Consider the following 21,684-nt stretch of genomic DNA (forward strand, 5'->3'; position numbering starts at 1 on the left):
GTCGGATTAAATGAAACGCCGTCCGGGTATGCCGTGAATGTCGTTGGTTTCGCATTGTCTAGGTATCAAAAGTCGCATGTCTCATTACAAACATTGGTCAAAGTACCACATGTTCACTGAGCTAAGGTGTCTCTGGAATGTAGTTATTGATGGAAACATAATCCCAGTTCATGCTCTCGCAGGTCCGCGCGTAACCTGACTCCCTGTGGCTGCTACATTGTAGTTCCATAGGGAAGGGCAAAGTCCTGGTAGCGCTCACCCCAACCAAAACCGCTAATACTCGCTGCAGTGCTACATTGTTGCTGCGCAAGCATGCTGGGTAGCAAGAACTGCTGAATTGATGCTGTGGTCACTGGAGCGCTGAAGTACTGAGGCTCACTGTAAGCCGCGGTGGAGTACGGTTGGCTGTGCGACGGAGCTGGCGACAAAACTTGAATCTCATTAAGCGCAAGGCTGGCAGCCCAAAGGCTCTGGTGTGAATCGCTCGAGGAAGTCGTGCTGGGGCTGGACGGGACAACTTTCCATGAATCAACCTGTTCGGTGTGAGGTTGATGGATTGGACTGTGCCACCAGTTATCAGGCCCGGTCGAGCTGGGAAGGAGTGGAGTAGGCCTCACCACATCAACAATGCGGGGTGGAGGAGGTAGCAGTGGCAGAAACAATCCAAGAATGGCAGCCTTGGCCTCATCGCTTCGACCACAGAGTAGTTCACCAGCACCATCCTCCTCCATCCCCTCGAGCGCAGTCGCAGATGTGCGATATACGAATCTGTTGGCGGCCTGAACGAATTCCTCCTGTAATTTCTTAAGCTGTATCTCTTTCTCCGACCAGTTCCAGGTGTTGGCCGCAGTGTCCACGGAGTAGATGTCCTTATGATACTCAACTAGCGATTCAATAGTCTCTGGAGTGAGTTTGAAGGCGACTTCGTTCTGGGAAACCATGTCAACGTGAACAACGTACGCCTCTACGTGAAGAAGTTGGTAGTTATACAATGCTTCCACTAAGGGATTGTCGTCTTGTCGCAATTCCGATTCAGGAGCCTTTGGAAGCATAATCGAACAAAGAGTCCAGATGGCATTCGGCGATGAGAGGGTTTCGGTCAGACATCGTGTGTGCTGCGTGACGTTATTAAGCGGACGCTTGACCCGGTTGACTCTTTTCAATGTAACAGTTAACCACGGTTCTACCCGGGAGTTTAACACGACATTTGGAGACGACCTTGGCGCGAAGGCAGCAGCGGACGCTGGAAGTAGAATTGTGGGCATTCTGGCTGAGGGGCACTAGGGAGATAGGGCCAAGCAGGGGAGCGCTTCAATAATAAGTAGATAGAAATTTAGAATGAGTATAATGGTCCACATATATATATTTATATATTATAATAATAAATGCACCATTCGCCCACGCTTTGTATGAGAGCAAAGAAGCGCCAAGGAGGGAGGGAGAAGCGGGAAGGGAAAGGAAGAGCATAAGTATAAAGTGAGGGTGGCGGGAGGAGGGTTTTAGAGGGCGCGGGGGAAGCGGTGGGAAGATGCGGTGGGCGAAGGGTTCAGCAAAACGATGGAGATGAACGGAAGAAACAAAAGAAGAGGAAGAAGTAAGGAGATGGCGAGAATAGCCAGAAGGGGAAATAAGGAATGCTCCGAAGTAGAGGAAAGGCGGGGGCGAAGCGAGGTTATATCAGCGCAGGCCCGTTCAAAATCATGGCGCGCTGACTTCGAAGGCACTTCGCGTCCACACGATGCACGGCGTTTTACTTTGCCTTTCAAATTTTTTTCCCTCCCGTTTCAATAATTTTCTATCCATATCGTTTTTTGCTCAAGTTATGCTCGGCAAGTGGGTGGTTGCAGATGGTCGCAGATGGTCGCATGCAGAGGTTTTAGGACGGATTGCGGTGGCGGATACGGTATCTCTGTATGCCATACTCGGTACTGTATTTTAAACCAGTCAAATGCAGCCTGCCTTAAGTAGCTTGGCTTCAGTATGCATGCGATGCCGGGCAAAGGCTGGCCCAGCTGGCTCGTGGGTGGAGTGGAGGCTGTATTGTAAGGTATGGTATGGTACGACGGATATCAGCTCTTGTATCGCTCAACCCGAGCCCGAGCGGGACTAGATAGACTCGACTAAGGAGTCACCTTGTCAGTCGACGGTGGAGGCCCGGCCAGATGAAGAGGATAGACGACGAAAAAGGAGCAGCAGACGAGATATCCTTTGCCGATGACGACTCCAGGAATCCATACCCGTAAAAGGCTTCAGTCGATATGCAGCTCTCTAAACATGCAATAATAGTGCAATTCCTCCGTGGCGAGAAATTTATCTACAATCCCTTCCTGCGCCGCTTCTGGCACTCATGGGACAATACTGCCTCCCCTCGACGGCACATCAGCCCACACCTTGGTGGACATAAGTATTCGGATAGGTAGATAGGTTTTTGATGAGCTCCGGGTCCCAAGCTTTGTGGATAATCGCAATAACAATGGTTGCAGCTGCCGCGGGTTCTCTAATTGATAGACTCTAGCGGGGATCGATGGTAGTGGTCACATCTTGCTGCAGGTGAAATTACCACAATAGTTTCTGTCCTTCCAGTGGTTGGAAAAATAAATGCGGAAAATCTTTCTGCACGCTCAGATGAACCATACCGGCGAAACTCGTGAATGTTCCTCTGTTGCGGGGCGCAATGCCATCAAGCCTACTCGCATATCAAATGAAAAATGAAAATAAAAATTTCTAGTTTCTGTTTTTTCGCCGATTGTACAGAGTGTGAAGCCATCTAGACTCGCTTTCATCCCGTTTCTTCTGGATCGACTTTGCTCAAGCGCTAAGGCCCGAGCATCATATCCAATGCATCCCTAGCCCGTGTTGGAAATTCAAGGAAGGAAAGTCACTTTTTGAGAACCGATGAATGCATTGAACAAGGTAAAATTCATGCAACTTCAACCCCCCCCCCCCACCAAAAGGGTGTCCCAGATCAAGTCTTCTGCATCGGGCGAGCGTCAACCCATGGATCTTGAAAACCCTGTCTTGCGCTTTGCAATGGCGCCAGACAAGGGCAAAGAAAAGTGGTCAAGGCTTCCGTTTCGAAACATATCGACCGGCTCGTGTATGAGAATAAGATGTTTTAGTTCAACAAATGGCAGGCGTCAGCGAGGATATGGACCACCGTGGGACGGGAGGCAGGGTCAATACTGGGCGGGAAGCGGGTTTACCAGACCTAGCCGGCGAATGGACTCCAATAAGTTCCAGTATCGAAACCTTTTCGAGGACAGGTTCAGCTGATGGTGGGTTGTGTCTTGGAAAGGTTTGGGCATCAGATTCGCCATTCCCCAACGACCCCAAATCCTGCTACTTTGACGAGATCCCTGTTCTGATCGCCGATTGGGTCGAGCCGGTCTCCACCATGATTCCAGGCTTTCTGGAAGAAAACGCCAGGCTACAGCCCGCTAAGCCCACGGACCAGGAGAGCACTGGACATAGCCCGTTCCTGGCATGCACATCATTTTCAACACAACGTCCCGGGCCCTTTGTGCACAAGGATAAGCTCCCCGAGAGCTGCAGGGTGTTTTTCAATAAAGCGTTGATATGGCGAGGGAATGTTCCCTTGCTTTCATTATGGAGCGGTAGTTTGTGCTTTGTACGAGTCATATTTCCTTTTGTGGTCGTCCCGACATTCTGGGCTTGGTCTTGACTTCGATGTTCAATCACTCACCACCAACTGTAATTCTCACTCACCCGGGCACTGTTTCAGAATCAGGTGACAATACCTGTCCACAGTCATCAGCGTTCCAAGGCTGAGATGCCCCGTGATCTCCAGCGATCTCCAGGGCTCCATTCAGCGGCACAGAAGCTGTGTGTAATTATTACTAGCTAGTCCTGTGAAGTTAGGGGGTCAGCAGTGCCGTCGGCTGCAACAAGCTCTGGCATTTCCACCTGCGCTCGTCAAGCTCAAAAATGGGCTGTTTCTACTGGCCATTCGCTGTCCGATTCGAACAAGAGCTTTGTAGGGCCAAGCGACCAGATGCTGCAGCACACGCGCTGGGAGAGGCAGCTTCCACAGCATGAAGCTTATTGTCCAGCTCGCAAAGGTCGCTTTCAACCGGCTCTGTGCGGAGCTGGAGGAAAGCTGGCGGGTCACAAATAGACGTCATCTCAACTCTCACCGGCAGATGACACCCTAAATATTTCATATCATGAGGCAAAGCTGGTCCTGTCATCTGTCATGCTGTTTCTGGCAAATCATGTTGATACTGATCACGCCAGACTCCCTCGGCAATACGATAATCCTGACTGTGCCTCACTCCGTGGCTGTGCTCCTAAGTCAACGCTGCATAAGGCAGCGACTCAAGCCTCTTTAGCCCGGGTGACATGCATAAATATTTCGAAAATTTCACGCTGTATGAACCTGTTCTAAACAGTAATACTGAATATGAAGAAGCATTCTACTCTCTGGCAGCAGAGGCAAAATGAAAATGCAGCCTGAATTCCATCCATGTGTCCCCTCTTGGCCTGCCCTGGGCCACAGAACATACCTCTTCCCGTCAATTTTTGCATCAAAAACTCCCTCCAAGAGACGCGACATTTCGCCATCCCCATCGTCGCGCGTCCGGGCGAAACCTCAACGCCCCATGACGCCATGCTGGCTCTGAACTACTTGGACATCCAAGCTGAAAAACCCAACGGACGCGGGATCGCTGTGCATTTGGACCAGTAGTTTTGACTGCAGACAGGCGTTCTGAAACCGCAGCAGTAACATCTTTTCTTTCCAGCGTCGCCCACGGATGAGAACCCTCCCAAAAAAAAAATTGATGCATGCACATTACGTGAGTCATGAATAAATCTGCAGTTTCATCAGAGCCCGTGTTTTGTTTCATCGCCGCCCTGTCCAGCGTACTGCTTGGCCGGGCGCTATCCCCGTGCATGCAGCAAGACATCACCCAGCCCAGCTGAATCTGAGCCCCCGCCACGACGTCACCTACTGGAGAACACTATAATTTTGACAGCCCGATGATCAGAGAATTATGGGCCCTGAGGGAGACGATTTTCAAGTTCGCATTTTTATCATCCATATGTCGATTTTCTTCTTGACGGGCCCACCTTCACCGCCGACCCGGAGATCACTTATTCCCTCAGCGGTGGAGGGGGGTTGGGCCATCAGAGATAGACTTCAGAGCTGCTTTCGTCGAAATTCACATCTCCACCACCAAATCAATTGCCCTGGCGATATTGCCCATTAACTTTGACTTTCCCATAGCATACGCAGATACATCTGCCAAATACAACCGCCCTCCCCAAGTGACCACTTCTTCCAATTTTCCCAGGAGCTTTCACCGCCTCTCCTTAGAGCGAATTTTCCATGCTTGCGCTTGTCTGCGAACTACCTTCGTTAGATCGTGTCTTTTTTGGGGGGGCCTTGCTGGCCTTAGGAAAAGGCAGTCAGGTCCGTTCATTGTTCAGTAGATTGAAGAAATGACCAAAATATATATCACAAGGGCACAGAAGATGAACGTGATATTCTCGCCACACTTTCATTTTAAGAAATAGCCCATGAAAATGATTCCGACTTTCATGAAACCCTCATCGCCAAGGGGAGAAAAGAAGATGCACAGAAATATGTAGCAGCCCAGCAGCCCACTGTAGATGTCTCTTGCATGGCAACGTAAGAATAAGTGCTGACATAGTTTCCTGGTTAGTTTATCAAACTTACACCCGCGGACAGCGGCTTTAGCAGTTTCAACAACCCTTTCCCCCCCTCCACCCCGCTCTTTTTTTTTTTTTTTTTTGCGTGCTTGACGCGACCTGTGCGGCATCCGAGCGAGTTTTCAATGATACACGAGAGCGCGTGACGGTCTCTTAGGCTTCTTAAGTTTCCGAGCTTGCCTTTCGCATGACGCAGATGTCATCTCATCGCTGACATGTCTCCGTGAACTTTGGGGGCGAGCACCAGGTCAGAATGGAATCAATTGTTGCCTGTCTTCAAAACTGCGAGAGATGCACAAGGGCCCTTCCGACGCGATTTTCCCACGATGCTACCTACGCGTACAGTTTATTTCAGGACTCGGGGGGTTTCACCGTTGAGTTTCAAGTTTTGTGATGTGGGTGATGGGAGAGGGACATCTTTGTCGTTTCTTTGCGATGTCCCATCCCAGCCCACGAGAATTCTTGTTTCAAAATTCCTCCAATGCTTTCAAGCGAGTTGCAAATATGTGGTGTGCGGATTCCAAGTCTATGTTTGGGAAGGTATTGTTCCGCTTTTTCATATTTACGTGAAGGACCTGCCACCTGTTGTTACGCTTTCACGGGGAAGCTTCTCTCTGGTTTGATGCAGGGCGACTTTTGCATACTATTTTCTATCACTCCTTGCATTCGTATGATATGCTAGTGCGCATGCGCACGAAATAGGGGAATCAAATATTGTGCTTTTGCAAAAGGAACCCGATATCTGTATGGCAGATAAATGTGAGAGAACCTGTGAATGAGCGGCGGGTGACTCTCGATGCAGTGGCTATGACCTTCCTTTCTTCGATGTGCAGGCGCGGCGTAAGCTTGACACTGTAACAGACTCCTCATACATGTGCTTGATTTTGCGAAAATTTGATGGCACCATGCTATGCCTTAGGGCAACTCCTGTCTTTCTACAGGGAGATGGAGTAGCTGTGACAAATTCGGTTTTTTCGATCATGGGAGAAGAAAGAAAGGCCGAGGACACCCCAACGCAATGCATCTGGTATTTTCAGCTGATCTCATACTTACTATAACATTCGCTTGCATTTTATGTATATGGCTGCTGCGAGGCTGTAAAAAATGGCGCCATACTCTCCCATGGGTTGGTCAATTTACTAGAGCGAAATCAGGGTGGCAGTATGGGTTTTTTGCTCTCTTTCAACGTTTGTTCAGCCCTATCCCCGATTTATCGCAAGTGGCCAAGGGTAACAGACGCCGAAGAGATGGGGGCAAGTAGGTAAATCAGCCTTGCGAGGTCCGTGATCGGTTGAATTTATGCAATATCGGTCCTTCTAACTATTAATGTCCTGCAGCCTGATGATTAGCACCTGCCGTGCGATCCGGATGGATGTAGGTTATTACATCCTCGCGCGATTGACAAAACGCGGAGAGGCAACCCTGTCGCGGGAATGGGAATTAGCAGGCTGAATGCCATAGCGGAAACAATTGAAGTGAAACTGAAGCTGTTCCTTTACGTCGATATGCATGAGGGGACCAAGTGTCGGACACCTTTCGCCCAGGACTCCAAGAGCGCCAAAAACCAGCCAGCCAGTGCAGAGAATAGGCATAACCAGCGTCATGTCGCTTTCAGGATTGAAATCGATTTGAATCGATCTCAGCCTTCCATGGGCTTCCAAGCCAGACACCCCCGTATTCCTGATGGTGGTTAACATATCGAAAGGTTTTTTTTCTTACGCCGCTCAACTAGAATTAATTTTAGTAATTTGGGTAAAAAGGATTTCTCGATCATTAGTGACTATTAACTACCCAACGATTGATGAATAATATTACAAACAAAATTCATCATTCGAGATCGTTGTTGCTGGTCCTTACTCACGTTGATAAAGATACAACAGAAAAGCCGAATCTCCCTCGGGAAGCGCCCTTGTTATACGAGTGCGAACAGTTGCCCTCCGCAGTTGATCAAGTGTCGATGATATATTCGCTAGTCGAGATTTGCAGCCTACCTTGGTTTTTTGGATACTGTGGAGGTTATTCAAGTTATATATCCTTTTGGAGTCAGAAATTTGATGTTGTGGGATATGGGGATGCTTCTTGGAGAGCTGTGAGCTATGAATTCAACAAGACGGAGTAGGTTGAATGAATGTATGGAAAAAAAATTCAAATCTATATATGTTTTGTCCTGATAGGTATCGTCCTTAGACGTCTTTTGCCGAGTTCTGGAATGTCACACTTCCCCAGCAAGATTCCCAGCATATTTAATTCTCCTCTTTTAAACCCATAGATGAAGGTTCCACAAAGTTTCGCTCAACGCGGAGTAGGAGGAATAAAATGCGGATTGCACGCCCGATGATGATCGCCATGGGTGTGTTGTTCTTCTCACCCAGGTTTTTCGCTCATTCCACCTGGGTAATCACACCAAATATACTAGTTGCTGATCCATATAGACTTAGCTGACCGAGCTCACATGAACGTTGCATTATTGGCGAGAGGATTAACTATGAGCAAATTCCCGCACTATCTCCATCTTTTTTAGCCTTCTGGTGATATTACGAGAGTCCTTGGAGTCCGGTTTCGAACTCAGTAAACAAGATATCGGAGCGCTGCTAGGATAGTCGAAATAAGCGGTAGACAGCTCCATGGGCATGCAAATTTCCCTGCTTGAAACAGTCTCGGAGTTGCGAAGTTCGACAGGATTTCTCAATTATGGGTCAGCGGCAAGGGCCAGGACGTTAAAAAGCTTCTTGAGAAGACCTGGGATAAGGTCTCCAGGCATGCAACATATCTGAGAAAACAAGCATTATCATGCCGAAATGGCCTGCGGGATTCTTATCGCTCAGAACTTTTGAAGCCGTTCACCATTTCGCGTTGTCAATTGAGAGATTGACTCCTAGGTATTATTCGAATAACTCTAAAAGTCCCCAGGTAAATCTGCTGGGAACACCATGATACCACTCACATCCCAAACGTTCTCCTTAGATTTGATGGGCTATCGTTGGTATGTATCTATAACAGATATATCCGGCAAAAGCTCCTTCGAGCCAGGAATTTCAGAATTCAAGCCAAGTCCAATCTCCAGGCCAAAGGACGCGAACGACCATATTCTCAGTTCGTGTCATTGCTACCCAGCCTCGCAAAACAAACAAATAAAATCTCGACTTAAAACGTCCAACAAAGGAAAACAACATACAATCATTCCTTCTCATCTCCTTCCTTCCTTTCGTTCCTGCTCCTGCTTTAGAACAGGTGCTAGGGGGTGAATATCATATCGGGGTAACACTTCGAAACATCGATGAAATTCTCAAACGGCGAGTTTCTTAGACAAGTACAATCCGTGGTCCGCCATGTTAACGACCTCCTAGACGGCAAATCAACGAAGGTTACGAAGAACCTGCTCATGGCCACTGGGTCAGCCATCACTCCTGAGTTCTTGAAAAATACCAGAAGCCTCCCCGACAACGGAAGCAAACTTTTTTCGCGTGATTTCGTTGATATGACCAAGAATTTGATCAAGAAGGCAGCAAGGTACGTGGACCATCGCAAATGAGCACCAAGGATCCTGAGCGATGATATCTTGAAATAGTTGATATTGTAGATGTTCTGCTCGAACCGCTTGGGTCTTAAGCCTGTCGTTGACTGGAATTGACGAGTGACGAGATAAGGATGGCCACAGAACCAGGAGAGAGATCACGGAGCCCAAGCACCAGTTCTGAGGTGCCCGAAAGGTGACAGCATCAACGAATAACTCCAGGTAGTTTGATATTTCTAGCATTTTTCTCCACAGGTTCGGGATGAGGTTGAGCGAACGGTATCTAGATAACTCATATATCTATCGCTACCACTGTCGTATGATAATATCCACGAGTAGCTTGTGCATGGCGACATGTCCAATGTAGTTAGGTCATCGAGCAGATATTCAAAGAAATGAACCTGTGTCTTGATGGATCTTGATTTTTAAAGGAAATCCATTCCCAATCCCGGAAGGTCGACCTGTCGCACATATACATTTGGCAACCCGTCTACCCGATATTCTGCTATGACCCGTTCCCCCGATCGTCATAATACGTCTTTCCTCCTCTAACAACATTCTTTTGTCATCTGCGGCTTCTGCAAAAATCATTAACATTCGTAGGTTTCCAGTTAACACAAGGCCCTTTCGTAACTGGTATTGAGTTATTTCCCAACAGCCCGTAAGCAAGAGTGCCTCGAAAATATCTTATAGTCCAATTTTGTAGATCGGGAAGATGAGTAGTTCAGAGATGTATTCTTCGCAGCCGTCAAAAGGATGTGCCGCAAATATACGACTGCACCAAATTGGTGCATTTTGAGGATGACGTGCAAGATACCCACCCCATCCATTTCTGTCTCAACAAGGTCGAGAAGAAGAGCTAAGCTTTGCCCTCTCTTTCCCTCTTAATCTTCTGGAAAACCCTCCGCTCGGTCTCTCTCTCTTCTGTCTTCCGCTTCATGAGCTTGTGCAAATTTTCTCTCTTCTCCTCTGCTTCCTTCATCCGTCTTCTTATCTCCCTCGCCATTTCCTCCTGGCCCTTGACAGCAGCGACTGAAGTTGAATATTCCTTTCGCAATGACTGTAGCTGGGCGCGGTACTCGACAGCGTCAAGCGGAGTGCAGGTGATTGGGTGGTAACGATGTGCCGGTAGAGCATCAGACGGGACGCGAATCTCTGGTAAAAGATGGTGAATTGGCGTCGTGCGTATTTCCGCATCAAGAGGGACAGGCTCTGACGAGTGACTTGACTGTCCTTCAGGCAACGCAGGCTCTGGGGGTGGTGATGGTGGTAGCCGGCTCATTGTCGCGACGTGATAAGGTTCGAAAAAAACCCTCCCCCCGTGATTTTGCCCGGTAGGAACACGATGCACTGCACTGGATAGCTCTGTATGTTATCTCAAAGGTTTTCTGCAGTAGATACAATAACAGAAATAGTGATTTGCCATGAATCAGCAAATAGTTCTGGCAAATTCAAAATTCAACACCAACCATGGATCCAGATAAACTAAACAGGCACGTGATGATAGATATAAGCTTGACAAGAACCCAGAGGTAAAAATACATTGTTTCATCCAACCAATTGTAATAGTTAGATCAAAGCAAACATTCTCTGTTGTTTATGTCTGTGGAATACTGAGGACGGCGTATATACAAATCCATGGAAATTATAGGGAAGCAATCACCCGACAGATCTGCTATGTGAAATACACCACCCAAATTGGACAGGCTGCACACACCTCCACAATGCAGGCCTTTGGTGAGCTATTTCAATTTCTCCTTGTCCTGCACAGCAATGAGCCAAGGTGAAACCCTGGGAATACATGGTGTACTCGGCCAAAACGCTAACCGGCACTCTCACAGTCCCCAAAAACAGGCGGGTAATGATATCTCTCCTCCCCTTGAACTAATGAACACACGCTCACCTCAGTTTAACCACCCTGCAGCCTAAGTTCGAATTTAAATTGCGGGTATGCTTTGAAATCCTTATCACCCCGCTATACATGGACTAGAATAACTTATTTATCAAGATAATTGACTTGAATAACATCCCGCTTGTTGTTGGGTTGTCTTACGCGAAATGGCACCTCCCTTCGTCTACTTCAGCTGAGCATCGTGGACAGACGGATAAAGCCGTCATCCAGGACCATCGAGCTTCATGGGACTACGAGAAAGTTCTTCCCGTCAGACTTACTGTGGACCGAAATCAGATGCTCCAGGAATGCCAAATCCATTTCGAGATTTTTCAAGAGTTTAACACCGGTGGTCGCGGGGATAAGCATCTTCTAGGAAATGTTCGACTGAATCTTGCGGAGTATGTAGAGAAGAATGAGGATGGCGAAGGAGTCACTAGGCGGTATTTGATGCAGGACAGCAAAATCAACGGCACCTTGAAGGTTGGGATTGTGATGCATCAGGTCGAGGGAGATACCAACTTTATCACGTAAGTGTCTGAAAACACCTATTCGACAACATCGCCGAATTGACTATTTATAGACCCCCTCTCAAAACTGCCATGGTATTTGGTGGGATTGGAGGTTTTATATCCGCGGAACAGGGCGACTTGCAAAACTCGTCCAGTATTCCCTCAATTAATAGCTGGAGCCGAGAAGCTGGCGACCTGCAGGACATGTACCGCCGTTCACTAGCTGCCTCTTGGGCGTGTCGAGCTGGTGAACTCTCTCCTGATCGTTTGATCGAAGATATTTTCGCAGGAGGTGACGGCTGGGAAACAGGTGGCCCCAGTTTAAGACTAGACGATGATAATGAAGACAGGAGGTCCTTTAGTGATGCCGACTCCCGACGGACAATTCGTGACGGCACGGATGATGGGAGGTCTAAATTATCCTATGGAAGGCATCAAAGAGGCCTCAGCAAAAATAAAGAAAACCTGGAACATTCCGGATACGGGATCCGAGAAAGAACGAGGAAAACCAGGGAAGTTTCTGAGTTCGACCTTCGTGAAGATCTGAGGAGCTGGGAAATTTTTTCCCCTCAGTGATTTGTCTCTTCAGCATCCCCCGGAATATGTCTTTTATGGCAGGAATGTGTATAAGTGGACAATATTGATAGGGTCTGGGCCAAGTGCCGAACGGATCTCTAAAGCTCTTCCCATGTGAATTTATAATATAGTACTAAAGGCACGAATGACCTTCATGAACAGCAAGTTCTTGATATGTTGCTGACCTTGATATATAGGTCACTAACCAGCACCACTTTTGTGGCCTGAATATGGTCTACAACAACAGCTCACTTTTACTGGACTTTCATATACTGAGCTTGGACCTCGAACAAATGGTAATTCATGTCAATATTTAACAACTTCTGGCACGTTCTCACGAATTTGGTCGTTGTAAATGTTCATCATGAGTTATCTGACTTCGCGTCGCCCTTTTGCTTGATTTGAAATATTCCTAATCCAGACCAACCACATAACTAGTTCTCAGTCACATTTAGCAATCGGTGTATTTTCATAATTACCAGTACTTGCCCAGTCTTGCAGGTGTTTGTGTTGGTTTTGTTTTGATGATACAGATATGCACATCCCGACGCAAGCTAAAATTTATATGGTATGTCCATTTACATACACTACGCATACTCTTTGGCATGCCACACAAGATTTACTACTAGTTTAAGGGCTGGACATCTCCCTTGGTATTCATCAACACAGAGTAATTGTTGGCGCTACTGGCCTTGAGGTAATCGCCCAAAATCACGTGATATTTATTCATCTCGATAAAAAAAAAGTTTATAGCTTCCATCAGATGGAAGCTTGCCAACTTTTCAGGATGACGTGAACGGAAACACAGGGCCATTCGTCCTATCGTCCCCTCATTACAGATGTTTAAGGCGTCGTCACAAAATGCGGCGGCCTGTCTTCGATGCCAATTTTGTACTCCCCGTTCTCCAAAAGCCCTGACGACTTGCCTCCTCTCCCGTGTATTTGACCTCCGCCAAAACCGATATAATAGCACAGCACCCCCGAGTCAACCTGGCGAAAAGGACCCTAAACTATACCCGGTATTGGGTGTCAAAAAGTCGCGCTACCAAAGACATGTTGCGCGTTTGGATGTGCAGACGCTGGGGGAGGTCGGTGAGGTGGTGATACTCAAGGAGAGAGCGAGTCGACCAAATCAAATGACCGCTCGCAAATTTTCAAGGATACTAGAGAAGGAGACTGATGGCGACGCTCCTTGGGACAATCCGTCTGAGCTCCTGAAAGAAGTCGATAAGTCAAGATTACAATTGGGAGACGCCAAGGAGGTGATCGAAAATATTGACACGATCCGTGGGAATCACGAGCCTGGAGACAAGCTGGACCGGAATGAATGGCGTAAACTTCGGACGATATTAGAAAACGGGTTTACGGCTAATCAGCTAACCGATTACCACAAACAATTCGAACCACCTTTGAGTTCCTCTGACCAAAACGACGGCTTGACGGGACCTCATTCAGGATGGAGGCCCGGAACGTCACTTTTTCTGGAAATGGACCCTGAAGCCCAAAAACAAACGGCATCCAGGATCGGGAGTCTTGGGAATATGGCCGGCAAGATTGCATTAGCAGAGATGGTATTGCGAGATTGCTGGCAGCTATCTGTTTCGGGTGAGATCGGTCAATTGGACATTCATCTGGCCCCCCATGAGATTTTCATGCTTCTATTGCCTGATATCAGTCCTCTCAAAGACCTTGCAATCACCTATGCCGCCAAAATAGATGTTTCACGATCTTTAAATCTTGTGAGAATCACCGCAAATGAAAGCTCCTGCGAACTTGTTCGACAGGGTGTGGTGGGGTTTTTTCCTCGGATAATGTCCAGAACAGTAGACCTCCCCAACAGAGGTTTCGTATTCCATGGAAAGAATAGAAGATTTGAGGAGCGATTTTTCCGCTCCATGCAAAAGTCGCTCAATGTATTTTGCTGTAAAGACCAAGGAACAAAGCAGATTAAGATATATTTCGTTTCGGAGATGGAGAAAGAGGCGGACGAGGCGTACCGGAATATTAAAGCCGCAATATCAATGACGGAAGAGGACCAAACCCGCTTTTGCACATATTTTCCAGACACTGAATCAGCGGTTTTGTACTCCGTTTCCTACCAGGAGTTTTTGCCATGGGCTGACCGCCAGAGACGATGGCTGAGATGGATGAAGCCGCTTTCCGAGGCAAAAACTCCCAGTGGAACTCAATCGGAACCACCACCAGCTCTCATCCGGAAAAGTCGTGGATCTGCTTTCGAGAAAGTATGCAATAGCCTTTTTAAACTGCCAGCTTCACCCACTTGGCGCAGCCCTGGCCAACCTCACATTCGCGAGGTCATTGTTGCTTCCCTTGGAAAATCACTGTTTGCGCACCAACAATCAATGAAACCCGGAAAAATGAAGTTTAAATCCTTCAGTTCTACAATCCCTCGCGCTTTTGCCACGAATATCTCCAATCCTGTGTCCTTCCTCCAGGGCCTTCCTCTGTTACCCAATGTGGGAAACGGTAGCTTTCACCGAATTCGCCTAACACCTTCAGCTGATAACAAGACCCGCCTCCCACCTATAGAATTAGAGCTCGACATCGTGTCACAGTTCATCCGTGGGCGTCAATTCCTTTTACCAATTCTACGAAAAGCTGCTGCCGTTGTCCATAGAGTGAGTATGGACGTATTACTTCCTGAGACGTCACTAGACCTCCGTTTTAAGAAATTCACACACTATGACCTCCTTCAAGGCCGCAAGCTATCTACCTTATCTCAATCCGAGAAGCAAAGGGCCGATATCTCCAGCATTTCTGAAGTCATTGGAAATCTGGTCTGGGAAGATGCATACAAGCAACCTCGTATACCCATTTCTTGTGAACTGACCATCCCACGCAAGCTGGTCATTCAACAACAGTCCTCCGCCGCAACAACAGCGGATTCGCAAGGAAGCGGGGAAGGAGAAACAGACTTCGTAACGGGAACGTACATGCTTCCTCCCATCCGTTACCTCAGATCGGCTCAAATATCGCGCTTCAACTACAAGGACCTAGAGCTCTGCTACTCACACGTTCACATGGGCCCTGCGCTGCCAGAACACATGATCGACATGTCGATTTCTCTGGGGCGGGATGACAACGAACTTCGCCCGACGCTGTGCCAACCAAACACCCATCTTTCGTCCGCTGTTGCGAAGGATAAGTCTAAGGGGTCACTTCAGGCTGCGTTCAAACTATTTTATACCCGCGCTTGCGAGATGGCGTTTGAGCAGAGCGCGGCTGCGGCGAATTATAAGGAGCGGGTTGCAGCCGGGGATGAGTTGGCAGACGTCACCACTTCCGTTGGAGAGGATTACAGGCCATACGCCAACCTTGATCCGGAGGACCGGTTTAATGAATGGATGGAAAATGGTTCAGAAGGGGAGTCTGAGGATAGGTTTAATCGCAAGGTTCGGAATGGTTCGGAGTAAACCGGTGTGATGCTGGAGCGATCTTCAATATCTCATTTCTCCCTTGTGGAGGTACATTTTTATTCTTTTTACCTAGCCTACGAAAGACCATATTGCATTTTTCTAATTTTGCTTGTTATTTATTTTCGTTGTGTGCTCCTTGTGGTCCTTGGTTATTTAGGCTAGGTGGGTCGCTGGAGCTGTTTAGGCTGCGAATTGTACACATACAAAAGGAGGAATTAGCTTTGCAGTTTCGCAAAGGGCAACAGGAATTAAAGCCCCATTTCTAAATATTGCTTGTTACTACTCCTATTCTTATTCATGTTCATGTTTAGGTTCTCCTTGGCTATATACAAGTAGGTCTCATGATACTTCCTCTGCAGTTATAATACAAAATAAATAAATAAATAAACCTCATATCTCAATAAGGCAGTCCCACATTTTATGTTTTCTCAAATAGGTCTCAAAACAAAACCCAGTTATAGTAGATGGAACAGTTAAAGAACACAAAGAATAGATAGAAGATACATGGCACTTCCTAATCCTCTCAATCATATATCTTCTCTATTCCCACCGGACACATCCACTAGGGCCATCGCCTGTGACAAAGATAGGATTTGAATCTATGGACGCTCGGTATATCCTCTTGTGTCCCAAGAGTAATGATTCCGATCATTCAGTGCTTCCTCGCGCAAGGTCTGCCAGAGGTAATGCGATATGCCACCCTCCTTCCAAGTTGCTTTGAACATGGCACGATCAAGTTGAGCGAGAAGGATGGAAAAGACCTCCGTTAATAACTAAAACCTCACCAAACCGCTGCAATATGGAAAATATATGCCGCGGCAAACCATCATTCGGAGCAACCGGTCAATCTTCCAAAACCCGATAGACAGCATCCATGCGGTTGGATAAACTCGATCAAGATCAACCCGTCACGCTAACGTTAGAGACCCGCACCGTGGAGCTACGGTCTTAGCAGAGGGTTGGGAGCTCCTCTCCCATCAAGACCAACGATTTCCGAAGACGCTAGGGAGTGTCTTGTAACAGCGCGAATGAAAAAAAAAAAAAAAAAACATCCGACGGATACTATTAAATAGATGCACTGATCGGTTCACTCCGCCATAGCATAACCCAAAAGCCCGCCATATGCTAACGTCGGGTTTACCCAATGAATGGGTTTACCAAAAACTTCTCCTGGCCTAAGATTTCGTAGTATGTACCAGCTATAATTGCTCGATCCGTATGATGTCAAGTAGATGCTCAAGCGACACACTTTTTTTTTCGCAGGAATAACGTCACCCCTCCGGGTACCGGCAGCATTTTACACGGCACGCTGCGTAGAGTGCTTTGACAGCGTCGAAGGACGTGCTTACATACACTAATAAGTTCCAGAAGCCCTGCAGTGAAAGAACAACTGCAGCCAAAAGACTCAAACCAAACATTGGTTTGTCCGGACTAGAAATGTAATGGATGCGGTTGATGGTGGACGGGGTCTTAAGGATGGTAATTCTCCTATGTCAGCATTCCATCCAAAAAAGTTGAGGGGATGAAACTATGACAATTGCCAAAAAAAAAAAACCAAGGGGAGATGAATTTATGTTGGTTTGTAACGAACCCAAGTCAGGAGTAATGAAAGGAAAAACAATGAGACTCGTTTCATGTACAAGAAGGTTGCTTGATGTCTTTCAACGGTTTGGGAACTTGGTAAGAGGGAGTGGCTGGTGCTCCGACTTCGGTTGTGGTTAAAATCTGAAGTAGGGTTTCGTTTCAAAGACACACCGTATGTCCTTAAAGGGATGCTCGTGGGCAAACTGCTGTTTCGTGAGTTAGGATTTTCAAGGTCTTCAATCCCGATATCGTTTGCTTCAAAGTCGATGGTTCCATTTTCTACTGGTGTTGCATGTTGTTGCATGTTTTCTCTCGACTCATCTTGAGGTTGTTCGTGATTAATGCCAAGTCCCGCACTATCTGGTATCCTGTTTGGTGTTTCACTAGCCATTGCCAGATTTGTCCTCGAGGATCCCCTTTCGCTGTCAAAAATACCTCCTTCTCTAAAATGTTGAGCGTCTTCAGAAGATGCTGGGAATCCAGAAGTCGCAGGATTTCCATGCTCATTGTTCAGCGCCTCGGCAGCTACGTTTGGTGATTGAAGGGACCTCGGCACAATAACAGCTGCCTCACAGGGACAACGCTGGTGACCTTTGTCTGGGATATCATCGACATTATCCATAGAGAGTTCCATGATCTTCTTTCGCTTTGTATTGATATCAATACCCTGATACAGAAGGATCGAAATCGTGATAATCACTGTGAGCCAGACTGGCCCATAAAAGAAAGCCAAGCGAATAGGTTGCCACTGTGGTCTAATCCAGCACCATAACTGCAAAATCAATCAGTCAATCATCGGGGAACAACAGCACAAGACCAGCCACGCGCTTTACTCACGGGAGTATTTCCATATATATGACCATTTTCATTCGTATTTACGAATAGAAAGGCAAATGCGGGCAAGAACGGGAGTACATAACACAAGATCAAATATCGCCATTCTAGCTCTTTTAGTTCAGCCGGCCTGTATCTGTGGGATGATGTTAGGTAGACATTGATGGACATGCAAAAGATCCAGAAAGCATTTGTTGGCAGGAACCTAATATCACGTAATGTCAGTGTAAGCTCATATCCCTTCTTTTATCAACTGGAGACTCAAAAATGGAAATGGTTTGGAAACACACCATTGCGCAAGAAATGCCTGGCAAATACAGAGGCTACTTTTGGGACCTCGACTGATCCCATCCCCCCCAATCATGGTAGCAACATTCGCAAGGACATTGCCCCACGTAGCATAGAACATGAGTCTGTTGACCGGTGTTTGAAATAGCCTATTCCACAGAAAACTGGTAATGACAAAGAATGAAGAAGTGATGGAGAGGGCAGACGCTGCCCGAGCACTTGTATAAATCGTATGGATCTGGCTGGGTGATAGCATCACACTCAGTGTGTGTTCTTCTGCACGCATGATTTGCGATCATCGAGATGCCCGATATCATTTTGCAAGGTTTTTTTCGATTGAGTGGAGAAGCTCCAACTGTCTGTCTTTTCAACAAGCAGGACGCCACGGTCGTCATCTGGTTTGAGCCATGAAACGGCGGGGTTTGGCTCGATAGAACTTTATCATAGCATGTGGAGAGCGGGCGGTTAACGCTGAGATGACCTTTTCGACAAACCCTACCGTGGTAACTCGATCAAGGCGGCAAACCATTTTTATTTTTGCTCTCTCCACGTCCTGGCTTTGCGTTGAATCAGGGCTACAAGGTTCAAATACTGTCAGGAAGGATGTCCATTTTGGAACTTTTTGCCGCCAGCCAGAAAGTGCGCTGAGTGTCCGAGGTTGCTAACTTGTTCGAACTCAGAAACTCATACATGCCCAGATGCACCAAGAATATCCTCTTTCAACCAAACTGACTTTGTTGAACAAACTAAGTTAGTTAACTAGTTAACTATCATGAGCAATGATCAGTAAGCGCCGTTGGAGGCGCGCTTGCCAAGGGGTCATGTGATGATCTCCTTGCGGTTCTTGGCCTTGGCCAGGAATCTGGGGACTGGCGTAACTGGCCTGTTCGCACTCAACACCCTCAAATTTCAAACCTTTCCCCAGGCATCAGTCGGCAGGTAGACCGACATCCCCGTCAATAGGGTTCTGTTCTAGGCAGTGTGGGTGCGGTGGTCGCCCCGTGGGAATTCGAACACGAGAGCAGCTAACGGTTCCAGCTTTCGGCTCGAAGAACGATGCTACCCCATGAATTAATTCCGAACAACACGCCACTCGTTTAAGAATCGATAACTTGTACGAGTGGAATTGGCAGAAACCCATGGCTATAAAGCCGGAAGAATCATCTGGCCGTTAAAAGCCCGGCCTCGCTAAATTACCCGCTTTACACAACCCGATGTCGCTGTTGATCAGAGCTCCAACTCTTCTTTCAAATGCCGATCTTGTCTTCCGTTTCAAACATGCTTTTCTAATTATTATGCTTATGACATGCAGCCACGACTTATTAGGTGAAGGTATGTATATAGTAAAGGGAGCTTGAGGATAGGATGGCTATAGTTCTAAAATAATGGACCATATTTAAGGATGGAGAACGCCCATCAATTGCGACTTTAGTTGTTGTTTTTAATCAGGAGAAGACGAAAAACATGTTCGTCAGGACTGGATGGCGGGGAATTGAACCCTCCGCGGCTTCTTTGTGGTTGCTTGCCAGCTCCTTACCCGCTATCCATCTCTTATTCTTGCTTTAACTCCCTTGGTTATCTTGGAGCCCTTAAGAGGGATTGATGAGCTTTGGCCCTTCCTTCCATACCTTGGTGAAGTTCCACCCCCGTCGCTTCTTCCCTCGTATTACCATCTCTTCACATCGGTCACTTTTAGCCATTGCCACCCTATCAAGCATTGACCCAGTAAATAAGCTTATCCAAGGAGAGTAAGAAAAAGAAAAGAAAAAGAAAAAGTATTCCAAAGCGAGAAGTTGGAAGTCCGGCATCAAGCCTGGGCGAGGCCAATTCTACCTTTTAACTTAACACGGGATGCCGCCCTCGGTCATGGACTTGATATATAAGGCTTATCTCACATGTCGCTCACCTTAAGTATTGATCCTTGATGCAGTGATAAAAATCCCACATGCCATTGTTTCAAGTTTCATACTTCAACAAGAGACGGGAGTGATATGTGCTGTGCAAAATATTAGCAACCTATGCCTTTGTGCAGCAGGAAACCTCTCAACAATAGAAGATCACCTTTATCCTCGCCATGCTATAATAATCTTGACGATTCCTCATAAACTATGAGTTTAATTACAAGGAAACTTAAACCCTATTAGAATCTTTGCTTGACTACGCATCCCGCACTATATCTAAGCTTAACTGAGTCAGTAAGATCAATCCTAGTTGACTAAAACCCAGATGCGGAGATCAAGGAGGCGGAAACGATGACCCAGGTGATACCAGAGCCTTGGGAGGGTTTTGCTAAGGACAACATGTCAAGCCGGGAATACCTGCTATCTAGTACTCCTGTAACGGGTATGTCCCGCGCTTCTGCAAGGGACGCTATGTGACGTTAAGTGGCCTGTCTTTCGCAGAAGGAGAATAGGGAATGGAGCAACCGCAGCAGAGATATGGCAGGGGGCCAGATCCCTCATGAGCACACACAAGGATGGGGATCAGATATAGAGGCCACTTCAGATAGAATGCGCGGTGGCGAAGAGGTCATCGCCCGAAAGCAGGTGACAGTGTACGCGCAAATTCCGAATCCTTCTCACCTAGGGACCGCAACTTTGATAAGCTGATTTCCTTTTCAACTCTGTGCTCAAAGCTGCTAACAAGTCCAGAGAGGAAGCGCTGGCAGAATATCTACTACTATTTTCTCACGATCTGGTGCCAGTGGAAGGCCAACTAGCATCTATCCCACTCCTGGGAATCGAACATCAGGCCATGGTCCATGGAGTGATAAGGGCATCTCTGAACTTTCATTGTCATTTCGCAACTCACATTTGACATCTTCTTTTATTTCTTCTATGCCCCTTGAAGGGCACTTTCAGAGCTGGAGGGCTACAACGGTAGAAAGGGTTTGCGGCTCAAGCTGCGGGGTCAAGTTTAAATTAGAAGTGCGATATCGGCCAGTTAAATAAAACGCAATGTTAAAGTTTGATGTCAAGGTCGATTCGGAAACCCCACCATCACATCTAAAATCCACCCACATAAGGGGGTTGATTGAAAAATAAAATGCCAGGGATAATAAGCCCCTCTTAAAAACGAAATATAAAATAAAACTAAAAATAAAGTATATAAATGAAGTGAGAGGCGAGGGGTCATGATTTATTTTATTGGAACTCTGCACTTCGACTCTATTTAAAACTACAAATACTATATGCATAGAACTGAGAAGGCGGTGCTTTTCTGGCCTGTGACCATGTTTTAGGCCCATCTAAAAACACGGTACCAATGCTGCTTCATCGATACGTAGGGCCTAGTTAGGTAGGCTAGTCCAAGGGGTTAAAATTAAAGTTCACAAGGGACTGGGAAATATAAGAAAAA

General features: G+C 47.0%; 9 protein-coding genes across 9 annotated transcripts; 6 read left to right on the top strand and 3 right to left on the bottom strand.

The window, feature by feature from the left end:
• Positions 1 to 212: 212 nt before the first annotated feature.
• Positions 213 to 1,265, bottom strand: HCBG_06951 (uncharacterized protein; the record flags this gene model as incomplete). The annotated part of the gene is made up of 1 exon (XM_045434000.1): positions 213 to 1,265. One exon carries the CDS (start codon positions 1,263 to 1,265, stop codon positions 213 to 215), a length of 1,053 nt encoding a protein of 350 aa, XP_045285481.1.
• Positions 1,266 to 3,127: 1,862 nt separating this feature from the next.
• Positions 3,128 to 3,682, top strand: HCBG_06952 (uncharacterized protein; the record flags this gene model as incomplete). The annotated part of the gene is made up of 1 exon (XM_045434001.1): positions 3,128 to 3,682. One exon carries the CDS (start codon positions 3,128 to 3,130, stop codon positions 3,680 to 3,682), a length of 555 nt encoding a protein of 184 aa, XP_045285482.1.
• Positions 3,683 to 8,481: 4,799 nt separating this feature from the next.
• On the top strand, positions 8,482 to 9,389 carry HCBG_06953 (uncharacterized protein; the record flags this gene model as incomplete). The annotated part of the gene is made up of 3 exons (XM_045434002.1): positions 8,482 to 8,570; positions 8,998 to 9,201; positions 9,350 to 9,389. The coding sequence occupies 3 exons, from the start codon at positions 8,482 to 8,484 to the stop codon at positions 9,387 to 9,389; spliced, it is 333 nt and encodes a 110-aa protein (XP_045285483.1).
• Positions 9,390 to 10,064: 675 nt separating this feature from the next.
• HCBG_06954 (uncharacterized protein) lies at positions 10,065 to 10,487 on the bottom strand (the record flags this gene model as incomplete). The annotated part of the gene is made up of 1 exon (XM_045434003.1): positions 10,065 to 10,487. One exon carries the CDS (start codon positions 10,485 to 10,487, stop codon positions 10,065 to 10,067), a length of 423 nt encoding a protein of 140 aa, XP_045285484.1.
• A 442-nt stretch (positions 10,488 to 10,929) lies between these two features.
• HCBG_06955 (uncharacterized protein) lies at positions 10,930 to 12,412 on the top strand (the record flags this gene model as incomplete). The annotated part of the gene is made up of 5 exons (XM_045434004.1): positions 10,930 to 10,988; positions 11,114 to 11,153; positions 11,214 to 11,626; positions 11,680 to 12,180; positions 12,382 to 12,412. 5 exons carry the CDS (start codon positions 10,930 to 10,932, stop codon positions 12,410 to 12,412), a joined length of 1,044 nt encoding a protein of 347 aa, XP_045285485.1.
• A 611-nt stretch (positions 12,413 to 13,023) lies between these two features.
• HCBG_06956 (uncharacterized protein) lies at positions 13,024 to 15,618 on the top strand (the record flags this gene model as incomplete). The annotated part of the gene is made up of 1 exon (XM_045434005.1): positions 13,024 to 15,618. One exon carries the CDS (start codon positions 13,024 to 13,026, stop codon positions 15,616 to 15,618), a length of 2,595 nt encoding a protein of 864 aa, XP_045285486.1.
• A 1,090-nt stretch (positions 15,619 to 16,708) lies between these two features.
• Positions 16,709 to 18,390, bottom strand: HCBG_06957 (G-protein coupled receptor; the record flags this gene model as incomplete). The annotated part of the gene is made up of 4 exons (XM_045434006.1): positions 16,709 to 16,820; positions 16,975 to 17,090; positions 17,213 to 17,977; positions 18,358 to 18,390. The coding sequence occupies 4 exons, from the start codon at positions 18,388 to 18,390 to the stop codon at positions 16,709 to 16,711; spliced, it is 1,026 nt and encodes a 341-aa protein (XP_045285487.1).
• Positions 18,391 to 18,803: 413 nt separating this feature from the next.
• Positions 18,804 to 19,290, top strand: HCBG_06958 (uncharacterized protein; the record flags this gene model as incomplete). Its single annotated transcript, XM_045434007.1, has 2 exons — positions 18,804 to 18,966; positions 19,115 to 19,290. 2 exons carry the CDS (start codon positions 18,804 to 18,806, stop codon positions 19,288 to 19,290), a joined length of 339 nt encoding a protein of 112 aa, XP_045285488.1.
• Positions 19,291 to 20,222: 932 nt separating this feature from the next.
• HCBG_06959 (uncharacterized protein) lies at positions 20,223 to 21,144 on the top strand (the record flags this gene model as incomplete). The annotated part of the gene is made up of 3 exons (XM_045434008.1): positions 20,223 to 20,238; positions 20,554 to 20,670; positions 20,963 to 21,144. The coding sequence occupies 3 exons, from the start codon at positions 20,223 to 20,225 to the stop codon at positions 21,142 to 21,144; spliced, it is 315 nt and encodes a 104-aa protein (XP_045285489.1).
• Positions 21,145 to 21,684: the final 540 nt, after the last annotated feature.

The sequence above is a fragment of the Histoplasma capsulatum genome (assembly GCF_000150115.1).
Source record: "Histoplasma capsulatum G186AR genomic scaffold supercont2.10, whole genome shotgun sequence".
Lineage (NCBI taxonomy): Eukaryota > Fungi > Ascomycota > Eurotiomycetes > Onygenales > Ajellomycetaceae > Histoplasma > Histoplasma capsulatum.